At 35.7% G+C, this 26,987-nt stretch overlaps 1 protein-coding gene across 1 annotated transcript in view; it reads right to left on the minus strand.

Annotated features, from left to right (window-relative positions):
* The window catches only part of PHLPP1 (PH domain and leucine rich repeat protein phosphatase 1), a 292,324-nt gene that overhangs the window by 61,572 nt on the left and 203,765 nt on the right, over window positions 1–26,987 (minus strand). Inside the window, exons 5-9 of the mRNA XM_007486860.3 lie at window positions 13,480–13,626; window positions 12,590–12,820; window positions 7,206–7,408; window positions 2,092–2,152; window positions 258–353 (exon numbers count right to left, since the gene is read on the minus strand). Of these exons, the coding sequence (XP_007486922.2) occupies window positions 258–353; window positions 2,092–2,152; window positions 7,206–7,408; window positions 12,590–12,820; window positions 13,480–13,626 (738 nt within the window). The remainder of the gene's footprint in view (window positions 1–257; window positions 354–2,091; window positions 2,153–7,205; window positions 7,409–12,589; window positions 12,821–13,479; window positions 13,627–26,987) is intronic.

Genomic DNA, 26,987 nt, shown 5'->3' on the forward strand with positions numbered 1-26,987 from the left:
CTATGTACTAGGCCTGCATTGGTTTAAAATGTTTGGCTGAAATTCAAAGCCACATTCTGTTTTTCACTGCATGAAAGTAAAGACAAAAAGGCTGGGCCACGTTTATAGCCCAGTGATACCACATGAGGTAAAAGACACCAAACAAAAGATGAAAACAAGCTTTTCTGTCAAAGGAACTAAGGTACACACTAACTCAGCAATTCTTTCTGAGTGACTTCTAGTTTTGGGTTTGTTGTTGGGTCTACAGTTGTACTTACCGTGCAGGGAGCTCACGGATCTGGTTATGACCAATGTCCAACACTTCCAGCTTGCGACTCTCACATACCCACTCAGGTACACTTTCTAGATGGTTTCTATAAATCAAGCCACATTTTTTTTTTAAACATTAAGAGAGAATTCATTCTAAGTTTTGGTCCTAAGATTAAAGTGATGCCAAAGACAACCTCTTCTTTCAAGTCCAAGTTTTGGCCCCTTCAAATTATAATGTGTGAAAATGTAATTAGGAAAGAACAGAATAAAACTTTCACTGTATTTTAAAAAAATAATAGTATTGCAATTTTAAGTAACTGTTAAATTTTTAGAAGATAAGAACTGACTGGAGAATTTTTGTTACTTACTCAAAAATCAAAGGCAAAATTTTCAATAATGTGAAATACAGAAATTAATTATTTTAAAAGCAAAAAATTTCTGAACTCCTACATCTAAATGAATAATCTTCATTGAAACAATCAGCATGCAAGACCATCTATATCTCATATCATTGCTGCTACCATTTAATATATCTTTAGATCTGCTCATTTAAAACTGTATCTAGTCAATTTATGAATCACATGAGAAAATTAGGTGAATTACTGTATTGTATTTTGTATGCACACATAAAGTTAACTTCATCAGGTTAAACATATTTAGAAAATCTCTCTCTCTATACACACACACACACACACACACACACACACACACACATATACATATACATATACATATACAGATACAGATACAGGACCCTACTTTTCCTATTCTGTGTTCTCTTCTAGATGTCCTAAATTCTATAACTCATTTTGGTAAGTTGAATTTTATACTTTTAAGTGTCAACTATATTTCAATACAAACTATGTTTGTATTTGTAGCATTACATTTATAGATTATAATATTTTATAATTATTTTATAATTTATTTATATTATATTCAAACTTAATTTAAGTATATGCATGTTAATAGTAGAATCACAAATACTCTAAGACCATAACATTCCTTTCAACTGGAGAATGTTGGGCATAATTGTCACAGTTCAGGTACAATTCTGTCCCGAAATGAGATTCAACTGTCCTACTTGCAAATGGGACTAGGAAACTGGTCAGAATATATAATCCAAATCTTGTTTTATAGGAGCCAGGATCCTTTGGCATAAGACAGAGCTAAAAAAATGCCACGAGATGGACAGATATGCAGAACCAGGGTAATTAAAACAATCCCCAATTACTCTTAATTCATGTAAAGAAAAAACTTAAGGCATAGTTTAAATATCTAGGATATAACACAAAACAAAAATCACAAATTTCAATTCTCTTCTCACAAAATTGAAAAAAACAACTGAAGAATAAAATGTCTTGTGTCAACTGATAGTTATTAGTAGAACTGAATCTAAAACTGTGGCCTCCTTAAGCTTCCCAGTTCATTGCTCTTTTCATCATGCCATATTGCCTCTCCATTGTCTGAATTCAAGTCAAGTGATGCTCAGCTCACTGATCTGACAGAATTAGACCTAGTATAGAGGTTTTTTTTTCACCCATGCATCATCTTGATCTATTTGTAATTAGTCAGGCTGGATCACTGCTGAGTACAAGTATCCACATCTGGCCTATAACACATTCTACTCGAGATACTTATGCCACTATGATTGGAGCATTTTAAATGGACTCAGGCACTCTGTTAGAGCCTAAATAGTAAAGACTGATGAAACAACTTTGAGGTTTTATATACATGCTTTACATTCAATAGTGTTTATACATGAATTCAGCTGGAATTTCTTAAAAGAATTTTCAAACAATTTTACTCTCAAAGCATTCCAATCCTAGCACATTGACTCCTTACCTAGAAACATCCATGAATGTCAGATGATTTGGAACTGGGTAAACATCAAGTTGCACAAGTTCTAAGGGGGAAGAAAAAAACAAGACATGAAAATACTATAAAAATGGCACAGAAATCTGCTCAGCATCAGTACTGTGCTTTATTTTCCATTGCATTCATTAGGTTTAACTTTGACACTACAAAAAACTAAAGGAATCTTTTGCATGCAATCATGATTTATTTGAAGGACTGAATAAGTAGTTTATAACTTTTTCCCCACTCATCAATCTAGTTTTTATTTCTCCATCCTTCTCATGACATGCATGCTGTTATATCTGATGGATTAATAAATAGATTCTATGATTCTTTGATATTTGCAATTTCTTCCCTAAAGCCTTGTACACTCTTGCTTTCTGCTTCCATCAGTGTACCAAAACTATTATCAGTCATCAAGGCCCATCTCTCTTGCCAAATCTGGTACCCTTTCTCAATTGTCCTGATGCTCATTGTCCCAAAGACATGCAATTCTGATGACCATCTGCTCCATTGTGGGGTTCTATGATTTTCATATGTGGGAATGATGGTACTTGGGAGGGGAAGGAATCTCAAAGAGTCTGTAGGTGAATGTTAAACCTTTTCAGACCCCATTACCTTATTGATGTTGACTTTTTCAGTTGGTTCCCTCCCCATAATGAAGAAATCTCTGTAACTCAATTCTAAATACAAGATGTATGCATTTTATTGTTAACTACTTTATAAGTTATCAAAATTGAAATATTCTGTTATATTATCTTTATACCTCCCCTATGCCTGTATTGAAGAACATGATGTAAAAAGCCCATAAACAACCTTTTGTTCTTTTTTTAGTTTGTTTGTTTTTTATTGTCACACATATGATGATGGGTTGACTTCATCAAATTGGTTACAACCTGTAGGCAACCTTTGGAGAATTTAAGGTGCTAATAATCTCAATTGATTTTATTGGGTCTCCAGAATTGATTTTCAGATATCTGGGAGCATCCCTACCTCTGACTTACCATTTTCCTGCCTGTGAGTTGTCTGTAACAAGAGGTAAAAGGTCCATTTGTAGTTAAGTGGAGTGCAATGGCACTGTTATATTTTTCCATCTCTGCCTTTATTGAACATGTAATGGATGAGACATCTAAAGTGATTTTTCACTTTTTAGTCCTCGAATCCATGTGAAAATGGGTGGGACATATTGGAGACAGTTCTGTTACACTATTACAGTCTCATACCAAGAGGGAGGGAGGTGCCCAAGTGGTTCCATTACCCTGAAATTGGTTGCAATCTCATCCAGGAGGTGAGAATGATTTTCTCCTGTGAAGTTTTGTAGATTAAGAATGGGTTTATTATATTTGTAATTCTTCAACTAGAATAATCGAGATTCTTGGTGACATTTTAGACCCAAAATGGTTTTTATCAGCAATACAGAGGTTTTTCTGGTTTCTCCTGCCAAATTTTGAAATGATGGTAATAACAGACTTTGTTAAAAATATCTTTGCCAAAGTCAAAAGATTGGCTAAACCTGTAGAATATGTGACAAATATTCATGAGTTCAAAGGCTTTTTAAATGCCACACAGCCGATCATGTGAATCCTACTGATAGTGGGTTTGTTTGCTATTGCCATTAAATGGGCTCTTGTGATTTTGGGGATTTGGGTACTTTGAATGTGCATTACCTACTGTACTACTGTTTTTGAAAATCTGTTACTTCAAAAAAATCATGTACACTCACACTGTGGATCCTGGCTAAGTTACAAGGGAAATAAATCTCATTTTTGAGTGAGAAACCTTTGTGTTATGCCTCTGCTTGGCTAACACATTATCACATGGAATGTCAACTATGAAATTATGATTTTTTTAATTATTTTTTCTTTAATTTGCAATAGGATATTTGATTTTTCTTTTTTTCCTATTCTTGGTAATAATTGAAGTACATGAAATCAGTATTAATGTTTTTGAACTGAAGGATAAGTTTACATATCTATTAGCCCTAGTAATGTATGCATACACAAAAGCTTTAGACTATGGAAACCTGTCATAAAATGATAAATGTTATGGGACTTTGCTTAATGATTGTGTCTGATTCCAGGAGAAGGGAACAAAAGGGCCACCATACAGGGCCAAGTAGCACAAGGTCAAAAAGCACCAAACCAATTCAGGTAGGACTGCTGTAAAAATAGACTTGAATCCAGGACTTCAATCCCCAGAAGTCCTTCTTCCACTTTCCCAGAATGCTTTGTAATCTCACTGAATTCTCACCTGGGCTGAGAGCAAAATCATTATTTAAAGGGTCTCAGCCCACAGCAGGGTCTCTCTTCTCTTCCTGTCTCCGCTGGCAAACAGACACATCTCATGATGTAAACGAAATTTTGGGTGGGCCTCATGGCCCACCTAGCACATGCCTTTCTTACTTGTATTTTTCTTAAATTCTCAACCTTTAATAAACCTCTAAAAATATAATACTCCTTGCAGAGAGAAACTAATTTCTACCTCTATCAGTATCCCCTAAATTTTAATCTTAACACTGCTGAACTTCTATTACAATATGAAAGGACTTGAACCTAGTATGAGACTTGAGGTTTTGGCACTTGACATATGTTAAGACACAGAACTCCTTGTACCGCACTCCTTGTGAAATATTCTCAGTCAAGTACTGAAGTATGGCTATCATCCTGACTCCCCTATCCTTGAAAGTGAAGATAAAATCAGACCAGGGAATGATTATTCCCATTTGCTGCTAAAACCTAGTCCCTTCTCTCCTATATTTTAGCAATTTTCTGTAGTCCTGGCTACAAATGGGTAAAGTGCTATGTCACTGCAATTGATCTACAGGCTTGTGGGAAATATATCACTTTAACTGGTCCTTCCTAGTAATTCAAGGACCTGTTACAAGTTCATTTATTTATTTATTTATTCATTCATTCATTCATTTATTTATTTATTTATAATCAGAATTTTATACACATAAGATTTTTATTTTTTGCTTATTTTTGTACGTCTAATTATTTTTATTAGAACTTAAAGTTTTGCTCTTTTATTTAGAATGGGGGGGGCGGGGCGGGGTTCTTTTGACAATTGTTTCAAATACCTCATAACTTAGCCACGTATCCCAAGGTGATTCTGGTGTTTTCCTAAAATCCAAGATTTAAAATCTTTTGGAGGAATTTCAGGAAAAGAAACTTGCCAATATCCCAAATCAAGAAAGCGGATCCTTTTGGAGAAGGTGCTGTAAAGATGCCTGCAGAAGCCACATACTGCATCAAAAGATCCAGAATGAACTTTGGGATATAATGAACTGAACTGAAGGGGGTTGAACATACTTATTTTGAATGTAAATTCTTATGCCAAAGGGGACTGCCCCCTAATTGGCATTTTGTCAATGCGTCTATTAATCAGTTTTTCTATTTTTCTTCTTTTATTTACCTCTTATCTCTAACTATTGTAGCTTCCTCTTAGAAAGTGCATATTGCATGTACTTTTAGCGAGAAGGTATTTAGAGATATAAAATAGTTATGTTTATATGATCCATGGCAGAGACTAGTCTCCCAAAGGATCACAGGGGAAATTGTGTCTAGGGGATTTCATCCCCTCCCCCTGCTGGGTTGCTGACCAGTTTATCAACATTCTTAAAATACCCAGTCAGTGAAGGTCCACAAATGTCAATAGAAGAGAGTGGGCAGGGCCCACCTTGGTCTTTGGCATGAAACTCTTGGCTGGTACAGAGAAGTGAGGGAGAGAGGGATGCATGGATGATGTGTTACATGTGGTCAGAACTTAGAGTAAGGAAGAGACTTTAAATCTATGCTTATCTACCTTTCTATCTCAAGTGATTATTAATAAACTTTATGGAAAATAATAACAGGTAGATATATTAATTTTAAATATAACATGATACTGTTGTTTTTCGTGTCCTGGTTCCTCTACTATCTCTTCTTCATGGCTTTCCCTGCCTCCCCTGAGAAACTCATCCACTCTCCTGATTTCAATGAACTCTTCTAGGTCAAAAACTCCCTAATGTGCCTCTATAGCCCTCAATGTCTCACCTATGATTCATTCCTTTTCAGTTGCCTATTGGACATTTCAACCAGGATGCTCTATTTCCTTTTACTCAACACATCACAAACCAGACACCCTTTCTCCCAAAATGCTGCACTCCTACAGAAGTTCTAATTTCTGACAATAATACACCTATTCTCCTTGTCACTCAGGCTTAAAATCTGCCCATTTCCTCTTAACCTTTGTATCTATTTTAGTTACAAACTTCTACCAATGAGGCTGAGGTCATTTCACTTATAGACCCACATCCTTCACAGCAATATTCTAAACTTTACCTAAGCGCTACTTCATTCTTTATGATTCTCCATCAACCAGCTGATTCCTTGGTACTTTTTTTCTCCAATAGCTAAAATATTCTCTCTCCAACCTCTGATTCAGTCTTACCTATCAACTTCCCACTCTGTCAATCTTTATCATTCAGACCTAAAATTCTAAAAATAAAATATGTGCTGTTGATCTCCTTTACCCTCCTATCTCTACTTTTCTCTAATGCTTTGTTTATACCATTCCTGTGAGATGAGTATAATCAACACTTAAACTGTTTTCTAGAATAGAAAGTTGAGGCCCAGACAGGTTAAATGATTTGCCCAAGGCCACACTACAAATGGCAGAGCTGGGAATGGAACCCAATCCTTCAGATTCCAAATCTCTCTCTACTAAACTATGATGCTTCATCTAAATACTTAATTTCCTCTGTGGGGTATACTCTTGTTCTGGTCCTCACAGATATACAAACATATTTAGACACCAAACAACTCTAGAAGAAAGCTAGATTTTTTTTCTATACCTGTAGGTAGAATAATAATTTCAGAAGAGAAGACTAGTCAGCTCAATAACTACAATAAAATAATCCAAGTAACAAGAGAAAAACTACAAGTTCCCTTCCTCTACTTTTTCCATTAAACCAGAATTTCTCTCTTCTTCAAGCCCTATGTCCTAGCTTCATTTCATATTTGCCTTTCCAGGAAGACCCAAGAGTATGGAGAGGGCCAGTGTCGAAGTCTGGAAGCACAGGCGGAAGAAAGATGGACTTTGATACTATCTGCTTCACTTACCATTTGAAGAGGCATAGAGTGCTTTTAGCAAATAGCCACAAACATTCAGTGTCACCAACTGGTTCCTTTCACAATGCAGGACTTCAATATTGTTGAAAACTGTCGAATCCAGATCTTCAAGTTTATTGTCTCGAAGGTCTAGTTGAGTGACATGAGGAAGGAAGTCCACCTCCTGCACCATCAGTTTCCTAATGACATTCAATCTTAGGGAGAAGGAAAGATTCAAATAAGGATGGTATTTAACTTATACATTACAAATATAACCCCATTCACAACTGTGGTGGTGCCAGGTTCTCAAGGTTTACTGTTAACTTCTTGTAATAATTTCTCCATTATTAACTATCTGGTTTAGTCTAAATGTCTAAGCTTTTCTGACTTTTCCTATCTTATAACTACTGTAGAGAGGGAAATTATAGGGTGCAAAGAGTTTGATTAACAAGCCCTCAAGACTCAGAATTCTCCCAGAGCTGATGGGAAAAGTTCCAAACTGTTGAAGAGACAGTTTTTTCAACAGCAGTCTGGAGCTGGGAAGTCAATCCTGAAGGGCACAGATCTGATCTCTCCTGGACTCCCCTGGACATCTTAGAAGCAGCCTCTTTGAATACCGTCAAGTAAGAGTGAGCAAGAGTTTCCCCAATACCCTCTGGTGGGCAGAGGGTAAAATTGAAGGAAATCAGGACTCAGCTGGATTTCTGTACCTGACCCATTAAAGGATTCTCTAAGTGTGAGAAATCTGGTTATCTGTTGGGCTTGCCTTTAGGAATTTATGTAATTAGTTAAGTTAGTTAAATAGTGGGTTTAATTAGAGGGTAAAACAGATTTCCCTTTTCCCATTTTCCTTCCTCCCTTCATTCCTTTTCTGTTAATAAATTCAATATTAGGGGGCAGCTGGGTAGCTCAGTGGACTGAGAGCCAGGCCTAGAGATGGGAGGTCCTAGGTTCAAATCTGGCCTCAGACACTTCCCAGCTGTGTGACCCTGGGCAAGTCACTTGACCCCCATTGCCTAGCCCTTACCACTCTTCTGCCTTGGAGCCAATACACAGTATTGACTCCAAGACAGAAGGTAAGGGTTTAAAAAAAAAATAATAAATTCAATATTATTTATATGTTCTATTTTCCCTTTGTATTACCTTCCTTCTTCCTTTCCAAAATATGGACTATAACACTTCCATGGGGTTTAATTTTGACAGCACATTATTAAACACAATAGAGAGAATTATGGCTGGGGAAAGAATTAGCTGATCTGAAATTATTTTTAGAGGATCGTATCACAGTATTAGTTTATTTTAGCAAAAAGAAAACCATTGACAAAATACTGGAGACAAAGGAAAAAACCTGAACTTCCTGGAATGCCCATTACTTTAGTAATAAATATTCAAATCTGAAAGAAAATAAATAGGTGAGCAGAGAGGCAGTATCTCAACTATCCTCAGATTTAGAGTGGGACCTCAGAGGACATCTATTCCAATTCTGCCATTTTACAGATGAAAAAATCTAGGCCCAGAGTGGTTAAATGATTTGCCCAAATGTACATAGCTAGTAATTAGCAGAGCCGGGATTTGAACGCGCATCTTCAGACTCCCAATCTACTTCCATTACAAACTGTTGCTTCTGGCACCCAGGAGAAACTGATAAAATTTGAAGAAAGAGAATGCAGTTTGATGAAACAAGTATGAAAGGGGAAAAACAGGTAGCCAAATAGGCTCTTAGCTGGCTCAAAGATGGGAATGAGCTACTGAATCTATTCCTCTTCCTAAGACTTGCCAGGAACAAGAAAGTGCAGAATGAATAGAAATATAGCACACAAATGGAAATGACTACAAGTCACAGGATTAAAAAACAACAACCGAAAGATGAAATACAGTTCACAAGGAAAAAAAAAAAGCCTTGCAGGATCCAAAATTTCTTTGGATCCAATCTGTGATTTCATTGGCAGATGTAAATCCACTGAGGAAATGCCAGTTGTTGATACAGTTCAGCACCTACTCTGCCACTTAAGAGTGTTAGAGTTGTCTGGTGTATTGGGAGGTTACAAACCTTGCCAGGGTCACAGGTCAGAGGCTGGACTTTGAACTCAGGTTCAAACTAGCAGAATCTATAATGGGATAATCAGTTAGCTCATTTGCATAAGTCCCTGGAGGACTTTGACCCCACTAGGATACAAAGGAGAATTGGGAATACTGACCAACATAATAAAGGGACGTATTATTTTAAACATGAATTGAAAATTCCCAAATCCTCCTACGGTATCTAATAATTCCCTCTAAGTAAAACTTTGATATCATCAAGACAAGAGAGTTCCAATATCTTCTCCTCAAAGTGACTCCTCTCTTGGGATGACAGGAATTCACCTGAAATCATGTAATGGTCACTTGAAAAGAAGAGCACTGAATATTAAGGCTAGTCTTCAGCAAACATCTGAAGATTTTATCTTCTCATCTCTAACCCCCCAAGAAAAGCAGCTTTCCTCCTTAGTGAGTTCTGATGATAAATGGAGAAGGGAGAATGTGCCATGCTCCCTTCACCAAGAGATACAACATTAAGTCAATAAATGAAAAAAAGAAGGATGAGAAAGCACATATTATTTGAAATCAAATACAGGAAAAAACAAAGGATGACAAAGAGGACCAGCCACTTAATTAGTGGTCCAAAAATATTCTTCAGAGGTCCTCTCTTTTCGTTGTACATACAGTGTGTAAAATAAAAATATAATTCCTATGTGGGCACTTGGGTTATTCCCAAAGGTTCTCTATGCTGCTAGAACTTGCATATAAGCAAGAAAATAAACTTCATTTTGGATACAAAGTGTCACCAGAATTTAGAAATACTTTTTCACCAACCTGTATTTCAATAACTTTAATTGGTAAATCATGATTAATAGGAGGTAGCAGAGTTCAAACACTGAAACTGAAATCAAGAGGCCAAACCTTGAGTATTCTCTAACACTTTAATCACTTCACCTCATGAAGCTTTAGTTTCCACATCCATAAAAAGTGAGAGGACTGAAACTAGATGGTTAAGGCCCCTTCTAGGTCTGTCTATCAGTTTATGTTCAAGGTACCTCATCAAAAACATATCCAAGATAGTCTTGCTAACAGCAAATTACAAAAGTAATAGGTCTAATGAGATGAAAAAAAGAATATCCATAATCTTTAATGACAGAAATGGTTATCTAAACTAATGTTTCTCTAACATGATTTAAAATTGAATTATATAGTGAACAATATCCTCTTTCTAGGCCAGCCACTGTTTTCAATTTTGCCTGTTTACTGAAATATGGTTCTCTAGAAGGTAGCTGAAGTCTCAGTTCCCAACCCAGGTATATAGCAAACTGGCAGGGGTTTAGTAGAAAATTGTAAATTTTTGGTTGGATATTGCCCAAAGAGCTAATTTCAGGGAGGTCACAGTTTCAACATGAAATTGTGCTTATTCATTTCTATGACATTCTCTAACATGTGAAATTTTTTTTGTTGTTGTTAACTAGTATTTATGCCTATGCCAGTAACTTCTTCTTGGTTTCTAAACTTTTAAGCAAGAAAATTCAAAAATTGATGTGAAACAGGAAATGAGGGTACCAATGTTCAATTCCAAGATTTGAGAAGCAGTGCAGTACCCCATAGACACATATATTTCATTAATAAGTAACTGTGATTATATAAAAATGAAATAAAATATATATTTTAATTTGCATAGAATACTTTTTTCAGCAACAAAGTTGGTTGGACATAAATACGTATTAAATTGTTTTTTACCTAAAATTTAATAAATTATTTCATGGTCTATGAGTACCATGAAAAACATAACAAAACAAAACAAAACAAAACAAAACAAAACAACTAAGGGCAATGTGAACCAAAAAGACTGATAATCTCTGAATTGAGAGTAAGGAGAATCATCAAAATAAAGTGACCTCTGCTGATTAGTACGTATATGACCCAGGAAATTAATTTCATTTATTTCAGCCAAAGAACTAGATTATCTCCTACATGGGGTAGTGTAAGTAAATTGGAAGAATCTGAGAAACATGAGGAAGGGAAAATAGCAAAAATATGATAATAAGCCTAGATATAAGATGAAAATAAACTATAAGCCTAAGTCTTGTGCCTAGATGTTTAAGAGATATTGTTGTCATCACTGTAGTAGCTAACATTTATGTAGCACTTTTTGCTACATACAAGATTTGCAAAATGGTTCACAAGCATTAACTTAATTTATCCTTGTAACATACTACAGAGTTAGATGCCATTATCATCAGATAAGAAAACTGAGGTAGATGCTATATGAATTGACCAGGGTCAAATAGCTAGTAAATGAGGCAGGTCCAAAGGGAACCTTCTTGACTCCAAGTCCAGTCCTCTATGCATCTAGCTACTTCCTCCAGGAGACTGGTTAAACCAATAAAGACATAAAAATCAAGGGAGTCAGTTGATAAATGTATATTTGGATGTTATCTGAGATGCCAGCTAGACATTAAAATATAGGCATCAAGCAGGTAGTATGAAATACAGTTCTAGAGATCAGTGGACACTCAGGGTTGAAGGCAAAAATTTACACAGTGGTTAAGAGTCATTTGCAAAAAGTTAGAGTCAAAGCTATAGGAATAAATGGGATAATTGATTTTGCAAGTACAAATATGAACGAGAAGAAGATCAAGGACAAGTCTTGGGAAATATCCTGCATTTACAGATGACAACAATGACTGTGAAAGACAGAGAGAGCACAGCTTAAGGAAGGAAGGAAACAAGCATGTGTTGAGCGCCTACAACATGCCAGGCACTGTGCCAAGCAATTACAGATATCTCATATGATCCTTACAATAAATAACCTGGGAGGTGGGTGATATTTTTACTGTCATTTTTTTAGATGAGGAAACTGAAGCAGAGAGAGGTTAAGTGACTCTCCCAGAGTCACACAGCTAGGAAATGTCTGGGGCTGGATATGAACCAGGTTTTCATAACTCCTAGCATAATATCTAAGAAGAAGGAGAGAGAAGAGATTCACACTCCAAAGGAAGCATTTCAAGAAAAAAGGGCATGGTCAGCAGTGTGAATAAGACAAAGAGATTAAGAAGGATAAAAACTGCTTGTTTTATGGTTTATAAAAAGGATTTTCCTAGTGGCATAGTCTCCTCTGACACATTAATCTATTGATGCTCATATACTATATACTATGAGCAGAAATAGCCAGTGGTCCTCAGCTACAATTAACCTGCTTTGATTATAGTAGCTGTCACTGATAAGGTTGTAGAGTTTCCCTAATAAGCTTAGTAATAGCTTTAGATGAACAATCTGCCCTAAAATACCAAATAACGATTTAAAGAGAAAGTACCCAAGTTGCTGGATTTTTACTAAGTTGGAAACATATGCTTCCATTAATTGGTTACCTTAAATCCACATGCTTAATGTGTGGCATTTTTCTTAAAGTCTGCAGGTTGAGGATTTCCATACAGTTTCCAGACATACAAAGTTTATCCACAGCAGTCAGTTTCTCCAAAACCTTTGGAATGTCTGTAAATTCATTGAAGGAAAGTCCTAGGTAACTGAGCTGCTGCATATTCTCCAACTCAGCAGGAAGGGACTGAAGATAGTTACCATCCAACAAAAATGTCTGCAAGCTATTCAAAAAGAGAAAGAGAAAATACAACAGATTTTTGAAATTGCATTTCTTTTTTATGGGCACAGAAATTCAGAACAAGTAATAGCTCATGCTCCCGACAAAATGAATTGTAGTTCACCCAGGGAAGTACAGATGGGTGGAGTACCAGGGAGTGAGGCACAAGAGAGAATAGGGTCACAGATAAGTCTCCTAAACATCTGTAAAAATCAAAACAAAACTGAAAAGATGAATAGTTTTCCTGACTTGGGTAAACGTAACTGAGGACAATATTGGCTAACTGTGGCAGGAAGCCAAATGGCCATCACACCCCTTGTTATTTTGAGACCATTTCCAAATCTTACTAATTTAACACAGACAATGGGAGAGAGCAATTTACCTCCTTTATCCATACTTAAAGACACCTACCCAAACAGATTTTTCAGTTTTGTCTAAACAACAGAAATCCTGAATTTTATTTTTGAGATACTAAAATTTAAGAAAACTAACAAGTGAGTTCTCTACTTTATCCATAAAATTGCCAACTGCTTAATTGGAGGTGAACGTCAACACTTAGGTGTCTTCAAGTCACTTTTTAAAAAAAGAGCTAACATTAGGCAGTGTGAAACCTGTGCAGAAAGGTCATGGGTCGTACTCCATGATGAGGTTTTCAGAACATACTTGTGCATATCTCCTGCTGTTGCTGGAACAGTTCTGAGGGCATTGCATGACATGTTCAGCTCGGTCAAGGTTGGGATATTGCATACTGCCAGAGGGAAATCTCCGAGATGGTTATTGGAAAGATTAAGGCTCTTCAACTTGGTAAACCTACAGTAACCAAATTTTTAAAAAAAGAGAGAGAAATGTCACAGATTCAGTCATAGAATTCTAGAGCAGGAAAGGACCTTTGTGCTCATGTTGATATTTTAAATTCTTCATTTTAAAAGTGAAGAATTAATGCCCAGGGAGATTAAATGATTTGCAAAAAGTCACATGGGGCAGAGGCAGGACAAGTCCCCCATTTCCTGCCTGATTTCCAGTCCAGTGTATTTCTCAGAATGCAGCAATCTTATCTTCACAGAAACTGAAACAAAGATAGACCTTTGAGCAACAGTATTCCAGGCTTATCAGAACGATAATTAATAAGCTTATAAAAATGACAGAGGAGGTATTTTCCTATAGCAGAAAGGACAAAGTCAGGGCCCTATCTAATGATAATAACAGCATTTGTATAGGGTTTGAAGGATTCCAAAGTACTTTACAAATATTGTCTCCTAGCACCTTCACAACCTAAGTTTGAGGGGGTAGATATTAATATTACCCTTATTTTACAGATGAGGAAACAGAAGCTGAGGTGTTAAAAGACTTGCTCAGGGTCCCACAGCTAGTTAATGCCTGAGGCTAGATGTGAAATTAGGGGTTCCTGACTTCAACTCCAGCAAACTAACCACTGTGCCACTATACATGTCTGCCTGAACTAAGTACCAACTTTTGTGCTCCTGTTTTCCCATGTCAAAAACAGGAAAGATAAAATCTATCCCTTCCTGAATGCAATGTTTTAACTACAATGAAATGAGAAGGTATATGTAAAAATAGTTTTTATGAAGGAAATAAAAAATGTTTGTACTTCATATATGGATATCTCAAATATTTGTGATGAACATCAATAATATCAAAATACAATGTATTCAGGACCATTTCAACATGTTTTATATAGTTGCATCTTACCCCTACATCGTTCCTCTCTGTTGCCCATTATTGGAAAGCTAAAGTAACACCTGGGGCAAAAGAAGAATTCAAGAGGTGAAACTTAAAAGGTAAGGGGTGGGGGGATTCTCTAGTATCACATACTGCTTCCACAGCTGGGTCTCACTGGTGTTTATTCACATAAATCAATCATATGAGTGAGCATAGCTAGGCCTGAGGTCCAAAAGAAATCAAACTAGATATGGTAGATATCATCATGCTCTAGAACAAGAATGGGCAAACTGTAGCTTGTGGGCCAAATTCTGTTCATGAGCCAAGAATGGTTTTAAAATTGTAAAAAATACAAAAAAAAAAACCAAATTAAATGGATTTTCTATGAAGGATTCCTAGTAAATTCTACCATTTCACTAGATTGTTAAGAAGAAAGTGTTTTGTAAAACTCAAAGAGATATATAAATGTAAGCTACAATATATAGCTCCAAGTCTAAAGTCAAGAAGACATCTTCCCAAGTTCAAATCTGACCTCAGACAATTAGCTGTGTGACCCTGCGTAAGTCAAAGTCATCCCGTTTGTCTTATTTTCCTCATCTGTAAAATGAGCTGGAGAAGGAAATGCCAAACCACCCCATTATCTCTGCTAAGAAAACCCCAAATGAGGTCATTTAAGAGTTGGACACAATTGAAAAATAACTGAACAACAACTAAGAGAAAGCCTGACTAGAGTAGAGGTTGTGAGAGTGCAAGGAAAGGGAAAGATGTGAGTTACTGGGGAGGAGGCAGGAGTGACAAAAAAATAAGCAACTGATTGGATACCTGAGTTAAGGGAGTGGGAACTTGGTTCCTTGAATAAATCTCTGGTACAAATTTTATTTCTTTTAATTGGCCTCTTTCTCCAAAGAGCAGAGCAAAAGTTAATATCAGCATTGCCTCCTAAATGTCATATAACAAGGTTAACTTTTAGCAAAATTCATTGTTAAGCCAACAACTGAAGCAACTTTCTCCTAAGCTCTGTAGCTCAACCTTCGGTAATATTATTACTTGTGGCACATTTATCAGTGTCCTTTGACAAAATATCATTTTAGCATGAGTAACCACTTTTAACCTTCCATTTAGCAAGGATCAGCAGTAAAGACAGTAACCACAAAACTCACCCCATTCCAAGCCATGGCCACAGAGCTGCCAAAACTTTCTTTGTAAAATGCACAGCAATACCTCCTTCCCCAACCTCAATAAACTCTAATGGATCCCTATCACTCCCCAGATCAAATATAAAATCCTCTATTTGGTGGCCAAAGCTCTTCGAAACCTGCCACCACTTACCTTTCCAGTCTTCTTACACCTTATACTCCTAATCCACCATTTACTTTAGAATTTGGCCACCTTGCTGTTTCTCCAACAAGATACTCCCAACTGGAATTTTTCAGTGTAGTCAGTCCCCCATGCCTGAAAAGTCTTTTAAAAGGCAACTAAGTAGCAGAGTACAGAGTGCTGGGCCTGGAATCAGAAAGACTTATCTTCCTGAGTTCAAATCTGACCTCAAACTCTTACTACTGATGTGACCCTGGACAAGTCACTTAACCCTGTTTGCCTCACTTTCCTCATCTGTAAAATGAGCTGGAGAAGGAAATGGAAGATGACACCAGTATTTCTGCCAAGAAAACTTCAAATAGGGTCATAAAGAGTCAGATAAGACTGAAACTACTGAAAAACAAGGTGGCATAGTAGATGGAGAACAAAGTCTAGATGAAGGAAGACCCAAGATCAAATCTAGCTTCAGATACTTACTAATCCAACTGCAACTCCAAACTCAAGTAATCCACTAAATGTAGCCTCCACTAACACCAGAGATTACAGATAGGTGTCACTATCGCAGATCTATTTGTGAATTAGGTAGAATTATTGTTTTATTTAATATGCTATTAAATGGAACACTTTTCGAAGTCAGAAGACTATAAGAGAAAATAAAACTATCCATTGGTTATTTCAAGAGAGGATTTTCCTATAGATTTTAAAAGTCTTCAGAAAGGAAAGAACATAAAGGATCTTGTTCCAAAAACTTGACTATAATGAATAAATGAAATCAAGGTTCTTTCTCTTAGCCCTTTTGAATATCTTCAGAAACAACATGAGGCAAAGACAATACCGAGTTGATGATAAATAAGAAACACAAATCTCTCAAAAATAATGCAGATGAGGTAAGATTTCTCTTCCAGAACTCTTTATTCACTAAGAAAGCAGCCTTAATTTTTCATTAAAATATTCAAACTGTTTAATCATACTCAGAAAACTACCACTAAACAAGCCAGCAGCCTGCTCAGAAATTCACTGCATAGGTGGATTGGTAACAGAACTCTTTAGCAAATTAAACTATACAACCAGATTTACAGGGACTGTACCCACTCTAAGAATTACTCAAAACAAAAGACTAGAGAATTGAGTAAGTGAGAAGATGTGTGTCAAATTTAAATAGATGAGAGCAAGGAGTCCCTCAGCAGGTTATCCTAATTAATCTTATTTATACTCCACCCCCCCCATCTTAAATTGGTCACCATTTCTGAATACAGAAAGAGTGGCACCATTCCTGCTGGCACCAATTCATTGTCAGTTTACTGGTCTGGATGGTATTGGACTAGTTTTAATGTGCTAATATCTGAAATTCCCATCCTTAACTTTCTCCAAGAGGAGAACACGATGTTCAGCAAAGATGTGTTTAGCAAACAAAGCATGGATTGTTTCCAATAACCCAGGATCTAGATTAGAAGGCATCCACCAACTTCAAAATTCAAAATTCTGATTTGCTTTGGAAACTAACCCACTGCCTTCCCAGAATTCCAATTTCCTCGAACACATACACACGCTCACGTGAATGCTTGCACACCTGTGCACTGAAAGATAGACTTCAAAAATAACAAAAGTCCTTTTGAAAACAAAAAAGGATTGCCCTTTTCAGGTAAATAGAGAAGAAACATGAAATCAGTATTCCTGTTTAAGCTCACCTTCACTTATGTGCATAGTGGAGAGGAAGTTAATTTCTGTCTTTAAAATAGAGGGAAAGAACAATGTCAATAGTCAAAATATAATTGGTACTTAGAAGTTGTCTTACATTTGGGAGGAAGAACTGAGGTGAAGTAATGAAAGGATGGCCTTCCTTTCCCCATTTCCCTCATTTTAAAGAATGCTGGAGAAAGGAAAAAAGGCATACTATGAATTACCATCCAACCTAGGGCATGGAATTATTCAGTTTTCACAGCACATCACAAAGTTTTTTTAGATATACCAATTCAACAGAGTAGGCAGCAAATTATTACAGCTATGTAGGTCCAGGATCTAAAATAAATAGGGCTACATGCGAAATAATTTTTTCAATGAAGCATGTACAGATTTTAGGTAACTTTATTTTTACTGTTCATTATCCAAAATTGCTTTATTTTATTTATCCATTCTCCAGACACTTGTTTATGTCTCTTATTCACTTGATAAGGTGGTCCAGGTCAATATCACTTGGCCAAAAAAAAAAAAGTCCCTCATCCTTTCTCAGAAGCCCACAGAATCTAAATAGCAGTCTTTATAACATTTCTTCACTTAATACTGTGTTTTACCAACGAACAATGTTGCAATAAGCTAGTGAAAATATGAAAATCCCCAAATAAGTAATAATACTTTTACTTGAGAGGTTGCTATAAAATACAGTAACAGAGTTCATCATAGTATCAAAGATTTTAAGCTGGAGAGGATCTCAGAAGTCATCTAATCCAACTCCCTCAGTGAACAGGGAAGGAAACTATGTCAGAGAAGCAGTAAGTGGCTTGTTTATGGTCACAAAGCTACTAAATAGCAGAGCTGAGATTTTAACTCAGATCTTCCTCTTTCAAATATGGTACCCTATGTATGGCCTATGCCACATGTTAATATAAACAATATTTATGGGCTCCAAAATGTTTAAAAAATAAGGACCCTTTTAAAAATGTTATCTGTCTTATTAGTAAGTACCCTTTGACCAAGAAAATATGTAATAATAAAAAGCTACTATGAATTTTGTTAATGCTTTAAAAATTAGTTTGTATTTTATTAATCACAACAGCATTTATATACCTTTGGAAAGGCATGACATCTATATGAAAAAAAATATGCCTTGCACAATTGATAGGAGATTGTATCCTTACTTGTAGATTTAAAACTGTATTTACAAATTCTTTGCAATAAATCCATCACTTTCCCCAAGTACCCACATCATTGCTTCTTGGGAACTACAGGGTTAGTTGAATGTGCCCTTTCATCTCAGAGTCAAAGCTAACTAGTAGTCAAATTGCTACTGAAAAAGAACCCACATTTCTTTCAATGACTCCTCTTTTCCAATGTAGTTGGTGAAAGTACCACATCTCATTAAAAAAAAAAAACAGTTAATTATAGCTAGTGTGTATATAACAGTTTAAGGTTTGCAAAGTACTTTACAATTGTTATGCCATTTTATCTTTATAACAACCCTGAGAAGTAGGTTCTATTATTATCCCCATTTTACAGATTAAAAAAAATAAAGGTAAGAGAAGTCAATTCACTTGCCCAGGGTCACACAGCCAGTAAGTATCTGCAGCCATATATGAACTTAGGTCATCCTGACTCTACTTTCAGCATTCTACAATCTTAGATTTTAGACCAAGTCCTTGGAACTCCAATGGTGATGTAGAAGTATGATATTTGGATAGGCTAAGGGAAGCTGGTAACACTTTAGGGGTAATCTATAATTGACTGAGAGAGAAAAACCAGTCATTCAAAAAGCCCATGTGTGGCTTTCCAACAGAGAAACAGCCTGGGCAAGAGGGAAGATGGAGAGATAGTTCTTAATTTCGACCCTGACCAGGTCTTCTCTTCTCTGGCTGAAGGAGGACCTTATGAGCTTTGAAAATTGCAGAAAATCTAGAACTTTCCATCTCTCCTAGAAGTATCACTAGATCTGCTATAGGAAATGTCTGCATGGGGAGCCAAGGTAAGATGGGCAATTCACCATACTGAAGGGGAACTCTTGTTTAGTGCCACATGAATGATTAAAAAATAAAAAGGATTCCCAGGAACTGCTATTATCCTTTTTGTTACATTTATACTCTAGGTTTGAGCTCAATTTCCTCTGGATCTGAACATACTTGTGAACAAATATATTACAGATTGGGGAGTGTAGGAAATTATAAACCACTTATTTATATCTGCAATAAACTTTTTTTTTAAAGCTACTTAAGCTGCCTGATTAAATGATTCTCAACAGATAATTTTGGAGGAGGAAGTACACTGGTATGAGTTTAAGCATTAGAGAATTATTCCCTGATTCCTCAGAGGTACTTCCTGAATCCTTGAGGGAAAAATGTAGCCTTGCTTTGGGAACCTGAGGCTCATTTGTAAGAATGGGGATTTGGAATACAGATATGTAGAGTTGACATAGGCTACAAGTTGTTTTTTTGTTGTTTTTTTTTTAATAACCCTCATCTTCTGTCTTAGAATCAATACTGTATATTGTTTCCAAGGCAGAAGAGTTATTAAGTTTTAGGCAATGGGGGTTAAGTGACTTGCACAGGGTCACGTAGCTAGGAAGTGCCTGAGACTAGATTTTACTTTCCATCTCTAGGTCTTACTCATCTACTGAGCCACCTAGATGCCTCCTTACAGCTTCTTACGATGACATTAGGGAGAGCAGCTACTAACCAACTGACTATTTCTGGTACCTTGTAGGGAATGCTGGTCCAAGAAATAGCATGCTTGTGACTCTATCAAGTGCATTATCCAATGTCTTCAAAATTCCATAGACTCTAGAATCTATCTCCTATGAACTTAGTGGAGGTCTGAATATTAAATGCACAGAGAAGTCAAGAAACTTGATTTTACTGATGAACTTCAGGTCATCAATGCAGTCTATAAAAAGTTCAAGCTTGGAACTGAGACTAATTGTGGAAACCACAGTGCTCAGAGAAGAGCCTAAATGGGAATGTAGTTTGGGAGGAGTACCTGATTAGTCATTAATTTTCCTGTCATAGTCTTCCTTTGCCATTCATCATCTATATATGTAAAGAATAGTAGTGAATTTCCTGCAATGGAAAACCTATAAAAGTTTAGGTCAATAATTTGATTCTACTCTTTGCACTAAATTTATCTGAGTATCTAAAGTAAACAATTATAGGTGGGAAATAATGTCGAATCAAATCTAAGGTATCTATAATGCGGCTCAGAGATGCTATGAACTCCTATTCTTGATCCCTAATGTGGACAATGATTCCTATAATTCTCTTGTCAAACTAGAACCACATAAGGAAAATCTATGATACATTTTTTAAAAATTATCTGGGAAAGGGAAACCAGAAATTTCATTTCATTCCCCAAATGAAAACCCTGATAAATTAAAGTCACTTGGTATACCAACATCATAAAATTATGAAATACCTAGTAATTAGAATGTACCTCAGGAAAAATAGTGCTGAAGCATTTAAAGATCATTTCTGACCATGTATCCTCTAATGTTATTAATTTTCCCATCTTCTTCTTCCTCCTGTTTTTCCTCCAGGTTCTCAGAAATTTCTAATTAGCAGCAAATGAGAGCTAATAAACACATACCTTCAAATTGCTTTAGAAAGCATATTGCATGAATATGCTTTGATACCATATCAATTCCTTTTTTTGTCTAGATGGCAGCATACACCAGTGTTAATATTCTTTAGATACAAGTTCAGGCTGAAATATTTTTTACCCTTCTCTTCATAATATATTTAGGTATGACAGCCAAATTATCCACACGAGTAAATATCTAATTCTATGAATAAAATTTTCAAAAATTAAAGGAAAAGATGGACTCTTAAATTTATCAGGAAGGTTGTGAGCTACATGAAAGCTATATATTAAAACTTTAGTCAATTTTTCTAGGAAAACATATGGGATTCATTTAACCGAGAGATAATTTGTAGCTCTACATGGAATGTTTCAATTTGTTTATTACAAACAGGCTTGAGATTTTGTTCAGTGTAGAAAAGGTATAAGAGACATCACTGAGAAAATATTATCAGCAGAAAAGGGGGGAAATGAATGTACAACCTAACTGTTACACTGGAAATCACAAAATGTAAAGGGACCTACACTTAGGCCCCCTAAAATGTCATCTACAGTTACTGTACAAAAGTTAGAACAAAATAATTACTTTTACATTGCAATAAAACAGGGAGAAATAAACAATTTTGTCTAAATCTGAGACCTTAGACTTGGATTTCAAGAAAAAGAATACCACAGAGTATTCATACTTAGAATGAAAAACAGAGAAACAAATTTGCAAAAAAAAATAATGAACACAAGGCAAGAACTCCTAATAAAAATTCATATTTTCTCTTTCCCGACCATGCTGGTTTTAAAAATTAAGAAAGGTAATAATTTCTCATTTTCCCCTATTTTTCAGTATCACCAGATTATCACTGACATGTCTGTGGAACATGTATTCCTAAGGGAGCTTCAATAATTATGTTTTCAATAAGATATGTTTTGAATTAAGTTATAGCTATAACTCCTATTTGAAATTAAACATAAGGAATATATACTTATATAGCTAGTCTATTTTTAAAAGTATGAGCAGTAGCCACCATTGTATGAACACTCTGGGTTAATGATATAATATGAACCTTGCTTAAATCTAGGCCAATCATTTTTCTTTTTTTTGTTGTTATCATTTCTTTTTATTTATATATGTGAATATAAAACACAACATAAAATGTAATATAATACATATAATTCTATAAAGATTTAAGTTATAAGTATGTTTATCCAAGAGAAACAAATTTTCACATTTACAATGTCCAAAAATCTGTCTCATTCTTCCCCCAACTCCCTCCTACCAATCCTTTTCGTCATTTTCTTTCTAGGAACCAAGGATATGCATATTACAGATGAGAAAGTCTCAAATCAGGGGAGAATGGGGACTGAAAGAAGAGTATTTAATTTTTAAGTATCTTCTGATGATGATTAAAATAAAGTGTTACACATCATAATAAGGCAGAGGAAATTGGACTTGTTTTCCCTGATATGCTTACTAGAAAAAGAATCAATACAACTTTCTTGAGTTATTACTCTCCACAGAGGGCCAATTAAAGGATTCCCTGGGTAAAACTGATTTCCCTTTTCTAAAAAACAATCTACATACAGTGTATTTTTCTCTTGTAGGAGTAAATACTAATAACAGACAACATTCTCAGGCATCTATATTAAGTAATGATGGGTAGTGGGCACTTGCTCACAGAAAGGGGATTGTAAGCTTAGCTCAGGTCTTGTTTTCCATTAATTATTAACAGCAGAATCCCTAATGGTTTAGAGTATGTCACTCTGGAGTAATGCCAAATTGTCAGTGGTCTCTGATGTTGACTCACTCACTCTGATGTTGGCAGCATTTTATACAATGATGGAAAGGGAGAGAAAAAAGGAATCATTAATCTATATTCTATTGAGGAAATTAAAGCCAGTTTAATTCAGCAAGTATTTATTAAGTAAAAAGTGGGATAAAAATAAAAACAAATGTAATTTTTGTTTGGTTTTTCTCTTTTACAAAGGAAATCTGTAAAAACTAAGCCTAACCAAGAGGAAAAGAAGAAATCTATCAAAGGAACTTTCTCCAAAGGAAGAACAAACCTCTCAGCTGAATGAGAAGCAGGCTGCTACAATAACTATATTTACCCTTTTCACTGATATTCTCTTCTGCTTTTCTTTCCTAAAGAATGGCATTAAAAAGGAATATCAATGAGATCCTTCCTTGATTTTAAAACATGAATCCTATTACTCACACAATCCCAATGTCCTGGGGCCCAAATTCTGTGATTTAAAAATAAACCTATCTATAAGGTACTAAAATAATGCTCCAATATTTTTACTTCAAGCTAAATTTGTTTTCAAGCAACCTTTACACACTATAAGGATTACATATAGAATGAGTTTATTTTACACTTGCTGGAAACACACACACAAGGATAGACTTACACCTACATGAAGGAAAGAAAAAGGGAAGGAATACTACTCAGTGCCCCATGTGGCTTCCTTGATGGCATCTGAAAGAATGACGAAGCAGCACCTACCTACTTCAAGCCTGCTAGTGCACACCCACCTTCCACAAGGAAGTGACTAAATCATCCTTCTGTCTGTTCCCACACTGCTCATGGTCATCTTCCTCTCCACACCCCCAAATTCCACCTACCCCAAAATTTAGCTCCACTCAAGGACTTCTCAATCACTACTAACAATCATTTATCCTGTCATCCTGAGTTTTCTTAATATCCTACTTTGAGTTTCATCTTCTTAAGTCTTTTGCTATGTGAAATGCCATTCTGTGGAAGGGCTCAAAACTGCTGTCATCCATGGTCAGTACCTTGCCATAATTTTTTTAGACTTGTACTTAATGCCCTACACCTTTTAGGTAACACCACAACATTAGCTTCCCTGGCTTGGGCCAAAAGAAACAAAAGTTACCCTTAACCTTAATCTTAATGACCACAAATGAAACTTGGAATCCACTGAGAAAGACAAGCATATCTTTGCAAATGACTTGAAACAAAAGGTAAATACATAAATTTTACTTGGTAAAATTCAAATGAAATTTTATAGCATTGCTTCAAAATCATTAATTGAAAATTTCAATCTTAATTATTTCAAATTTGAAAAAGAAAGTCACACAAAAGTCATAAACCAGATACTATTTTCTTCATAGCAAAGGCAAAAGTAAAATTTGAAACTAAAAGAATTGCATTGATGTCATTAATTGCTAGAATATTATACTGCAATTTAATAAATTCTTATTCAACCAAATTTTAAGGTTTATTTTTAAATTATTTTAGTCTCTCTTTAAAGAGAATATAAAAATCAAGTAAGTGCATCATATGACAAGCAGAAAAAAGATAATGAATTATAAGGATTTAAAAAAAAGCAGTCTCTGGACTACCTCAGATCCATATTTATGATTTAATTCAGAAACACACACACACACACACACACACACAAATTCACTTCCTTTTAAGGAAGATGACAGGGGCTCATTTGGCTTCAAGTGTTCAGAATGAAAGCAACAATATTACCTCTCTTTCACAAGCTATTTTTCTAAATTGCAAGCTAGCAGCATAATGATTAAAAAGCCAGATATGAGGTATTTCAACCATGCTATAGTTAAATCCCTTCTACAATACTGGCATATGTTTCTATCTTAGTTTTGTAAATGACTGAATGTATTCATTTTTCTCCTGAACAGGATCTGCCCACAATCAGCCAATTTAGGCTCAGTTAAGAAGAGGTTGCCTAATCCCCAAAGTCCTGAGATGAAAACCATATATGTAAAAAGAACATTTCTGTTTCAACATTAATGTTGGAGGAAACAGTGAGAAAGGAAGAGGAGGGTAAAGGATAATTAAATGTTCAAATAAAATAACTTTTTTAAAATCACTACACTGAACTTGGAAAGAATCCAAGTCCATCCTTACAAGGACGTGCATGATGTGAAAAATCCCCTGAATACCTACGAGACCCTACAATATTTGGGAACCAAGTGACATCCATATCAAGTAGAATATATTACTAATGAAAAGTGAAACATGATGGAGGGGAAAAAATAGCACCACAACAAACAAGTCATCTTGTTTATAATATTAAAAGAATAACAGCATTTTTTGAGTCCTTTAATCCCTACGTAGCAGTCTGTCATCTTCTATCAACCCCTCTATCCTCAAAAATTGTACTGACTGCATATGAAGTATTTCTGATCAACTAGAAAAGCAACTCAACAATTAAATAATTTACCAGGTACAGTAAAATATATGTTTATTATCCTCTATTTCATTTATTCATTTATTAGGCATTTACTATGTGTAAAGTACTATGCTGTAAGCAGAAATAAACATCTGTTAAACATCTACTCTAATTGCAGGTACTGTGCTAATTGCTGGGGGCACAAAACGACAAAAGCTTGTATCTACTAAGGACACAAAGATGAAAAAAATCTAGTTCCAGACTTCTTATCTAGTAAGGGGAGTCAAGTCAAATATACAAACAAGCCTGAAAGAAGTTATAATTGAATAAGTTTCCTAAGAATATAAAGTTTAGATTGATTAGACTATAAACTCTTTGAGGATAGAAACTTTTATTTTTTATTTTTGTCTTTCTTTTTATCCTCAGCACTTAGCACAGTGTCTGTAACATAGAAGGCTCTTAATAAATGCTTGCTCATTGACTGGAGACATTTAATTAGGAGAGGGAGGTGTGAGCAGAGAAATCAAGAATGGTTTCATAAAGGAGGTAGCACCTGAACTAAGCCTTAGAGAATCAGTAAAAAATTGACAGGTAGAGATGGAGAGTACCATTTGAGGTTGAGAGAACATAACTGAACTTCAAAGCACAAGGATGAAAGAACATGAGGCTCATGTTCAAATGAAAAAGAAGTATTAAGTGCCATAGTGCAGTTTATCTGCGAGTACGGAGAGAAAAGACAGTTTGGTAGAAAAGGGACATTTAGGACAGAATTCAAATTCAACATATCTAAAATAGACTCCATCTTTTTATTCTCCCCATGAGTCCATTCAATCCCCATTCCTGTTAATATCCCATGTTAGTTCCAGTCAAACGCCCAACAAGCTATTCCCCACACAGGACAAACCACACACTAGGATCTCCAATGTAAGGAATGTTCTCCTTGCTTACCTCAGCCTTATAAAACCCTTAACTTTCTTCAAAGTACAGCTCAGGTCTCATCTGTTACCCAAAGGGCCACTTTTTAGCCTTTCTTCCTATTGAAATTACTTTGCCTAGAGTTTACATTTACTTGTATACACATTGTATCCTTACAGTATAAACTCCTTGAGGGCAAAGACTGCTTTGTTTTTGATGGCATCTTTGGCACCATGCACAGGGCCTTGCTCAAAGAACAAGAATAACCAATGTTTGTGGAAAGGAATTCTGCCAGAGGTCAGAGATTGTGAACTTTGATAGGCACCAGGGAGTGTTGAAAGGTGTTAAGGGTGACCAGAGAGTCCCATGAATTAAGATAGAATACGTCACATAATGCTCTCATTTCTTCCTCCCATCACCACTTCTACATACACAAAACATTCCTGGAAACTGGGGAAAGAGCTCCAAAACCAATCTTCCCTAAAGGCTGCCTATAACCATAATCCAGAGAGACACCAGCAAGGAGGAAATAGTGAGTCTCACTTTTGTAGCCATTTTCAAATACTCGCAGTAGAGATCTATTTCCACACCTTAATCGCTACATCTTCACAAGAGCTAAAGTGTAAAAACAGATACAGTAGTTGTCTCCAATGACAGTGCCATTACTTTCTTTAAGAGCAGCATCAACAATACTTGTAGCCATTTGAAAGACTTATATATCTTGGGATCTCTTCAATACTTCCAGTTTTTGTACAAGAGAATCTGTTTTAAGAACTGAAAGAGTCCTTAGAAACTAATTTCCACCAAAATTGAAAAAAGAGGGAAAA

Source organism: Monodelphis domestica, chromosome 3 (genome assembly GCF_027887165.1).
Source record: "Monodelphis domestica isolate mMonDom1 chromosome 3, mMonDom1.pri, whole genome shotgun sequence".
NCBI classification, from domain to species: domain Eukaryota; kingdom Metazoa; phylum Chordata; class Mammalia; order Didelphimorphia; family Didelphidae; genus Monodelphis; species Monodelphis domestica.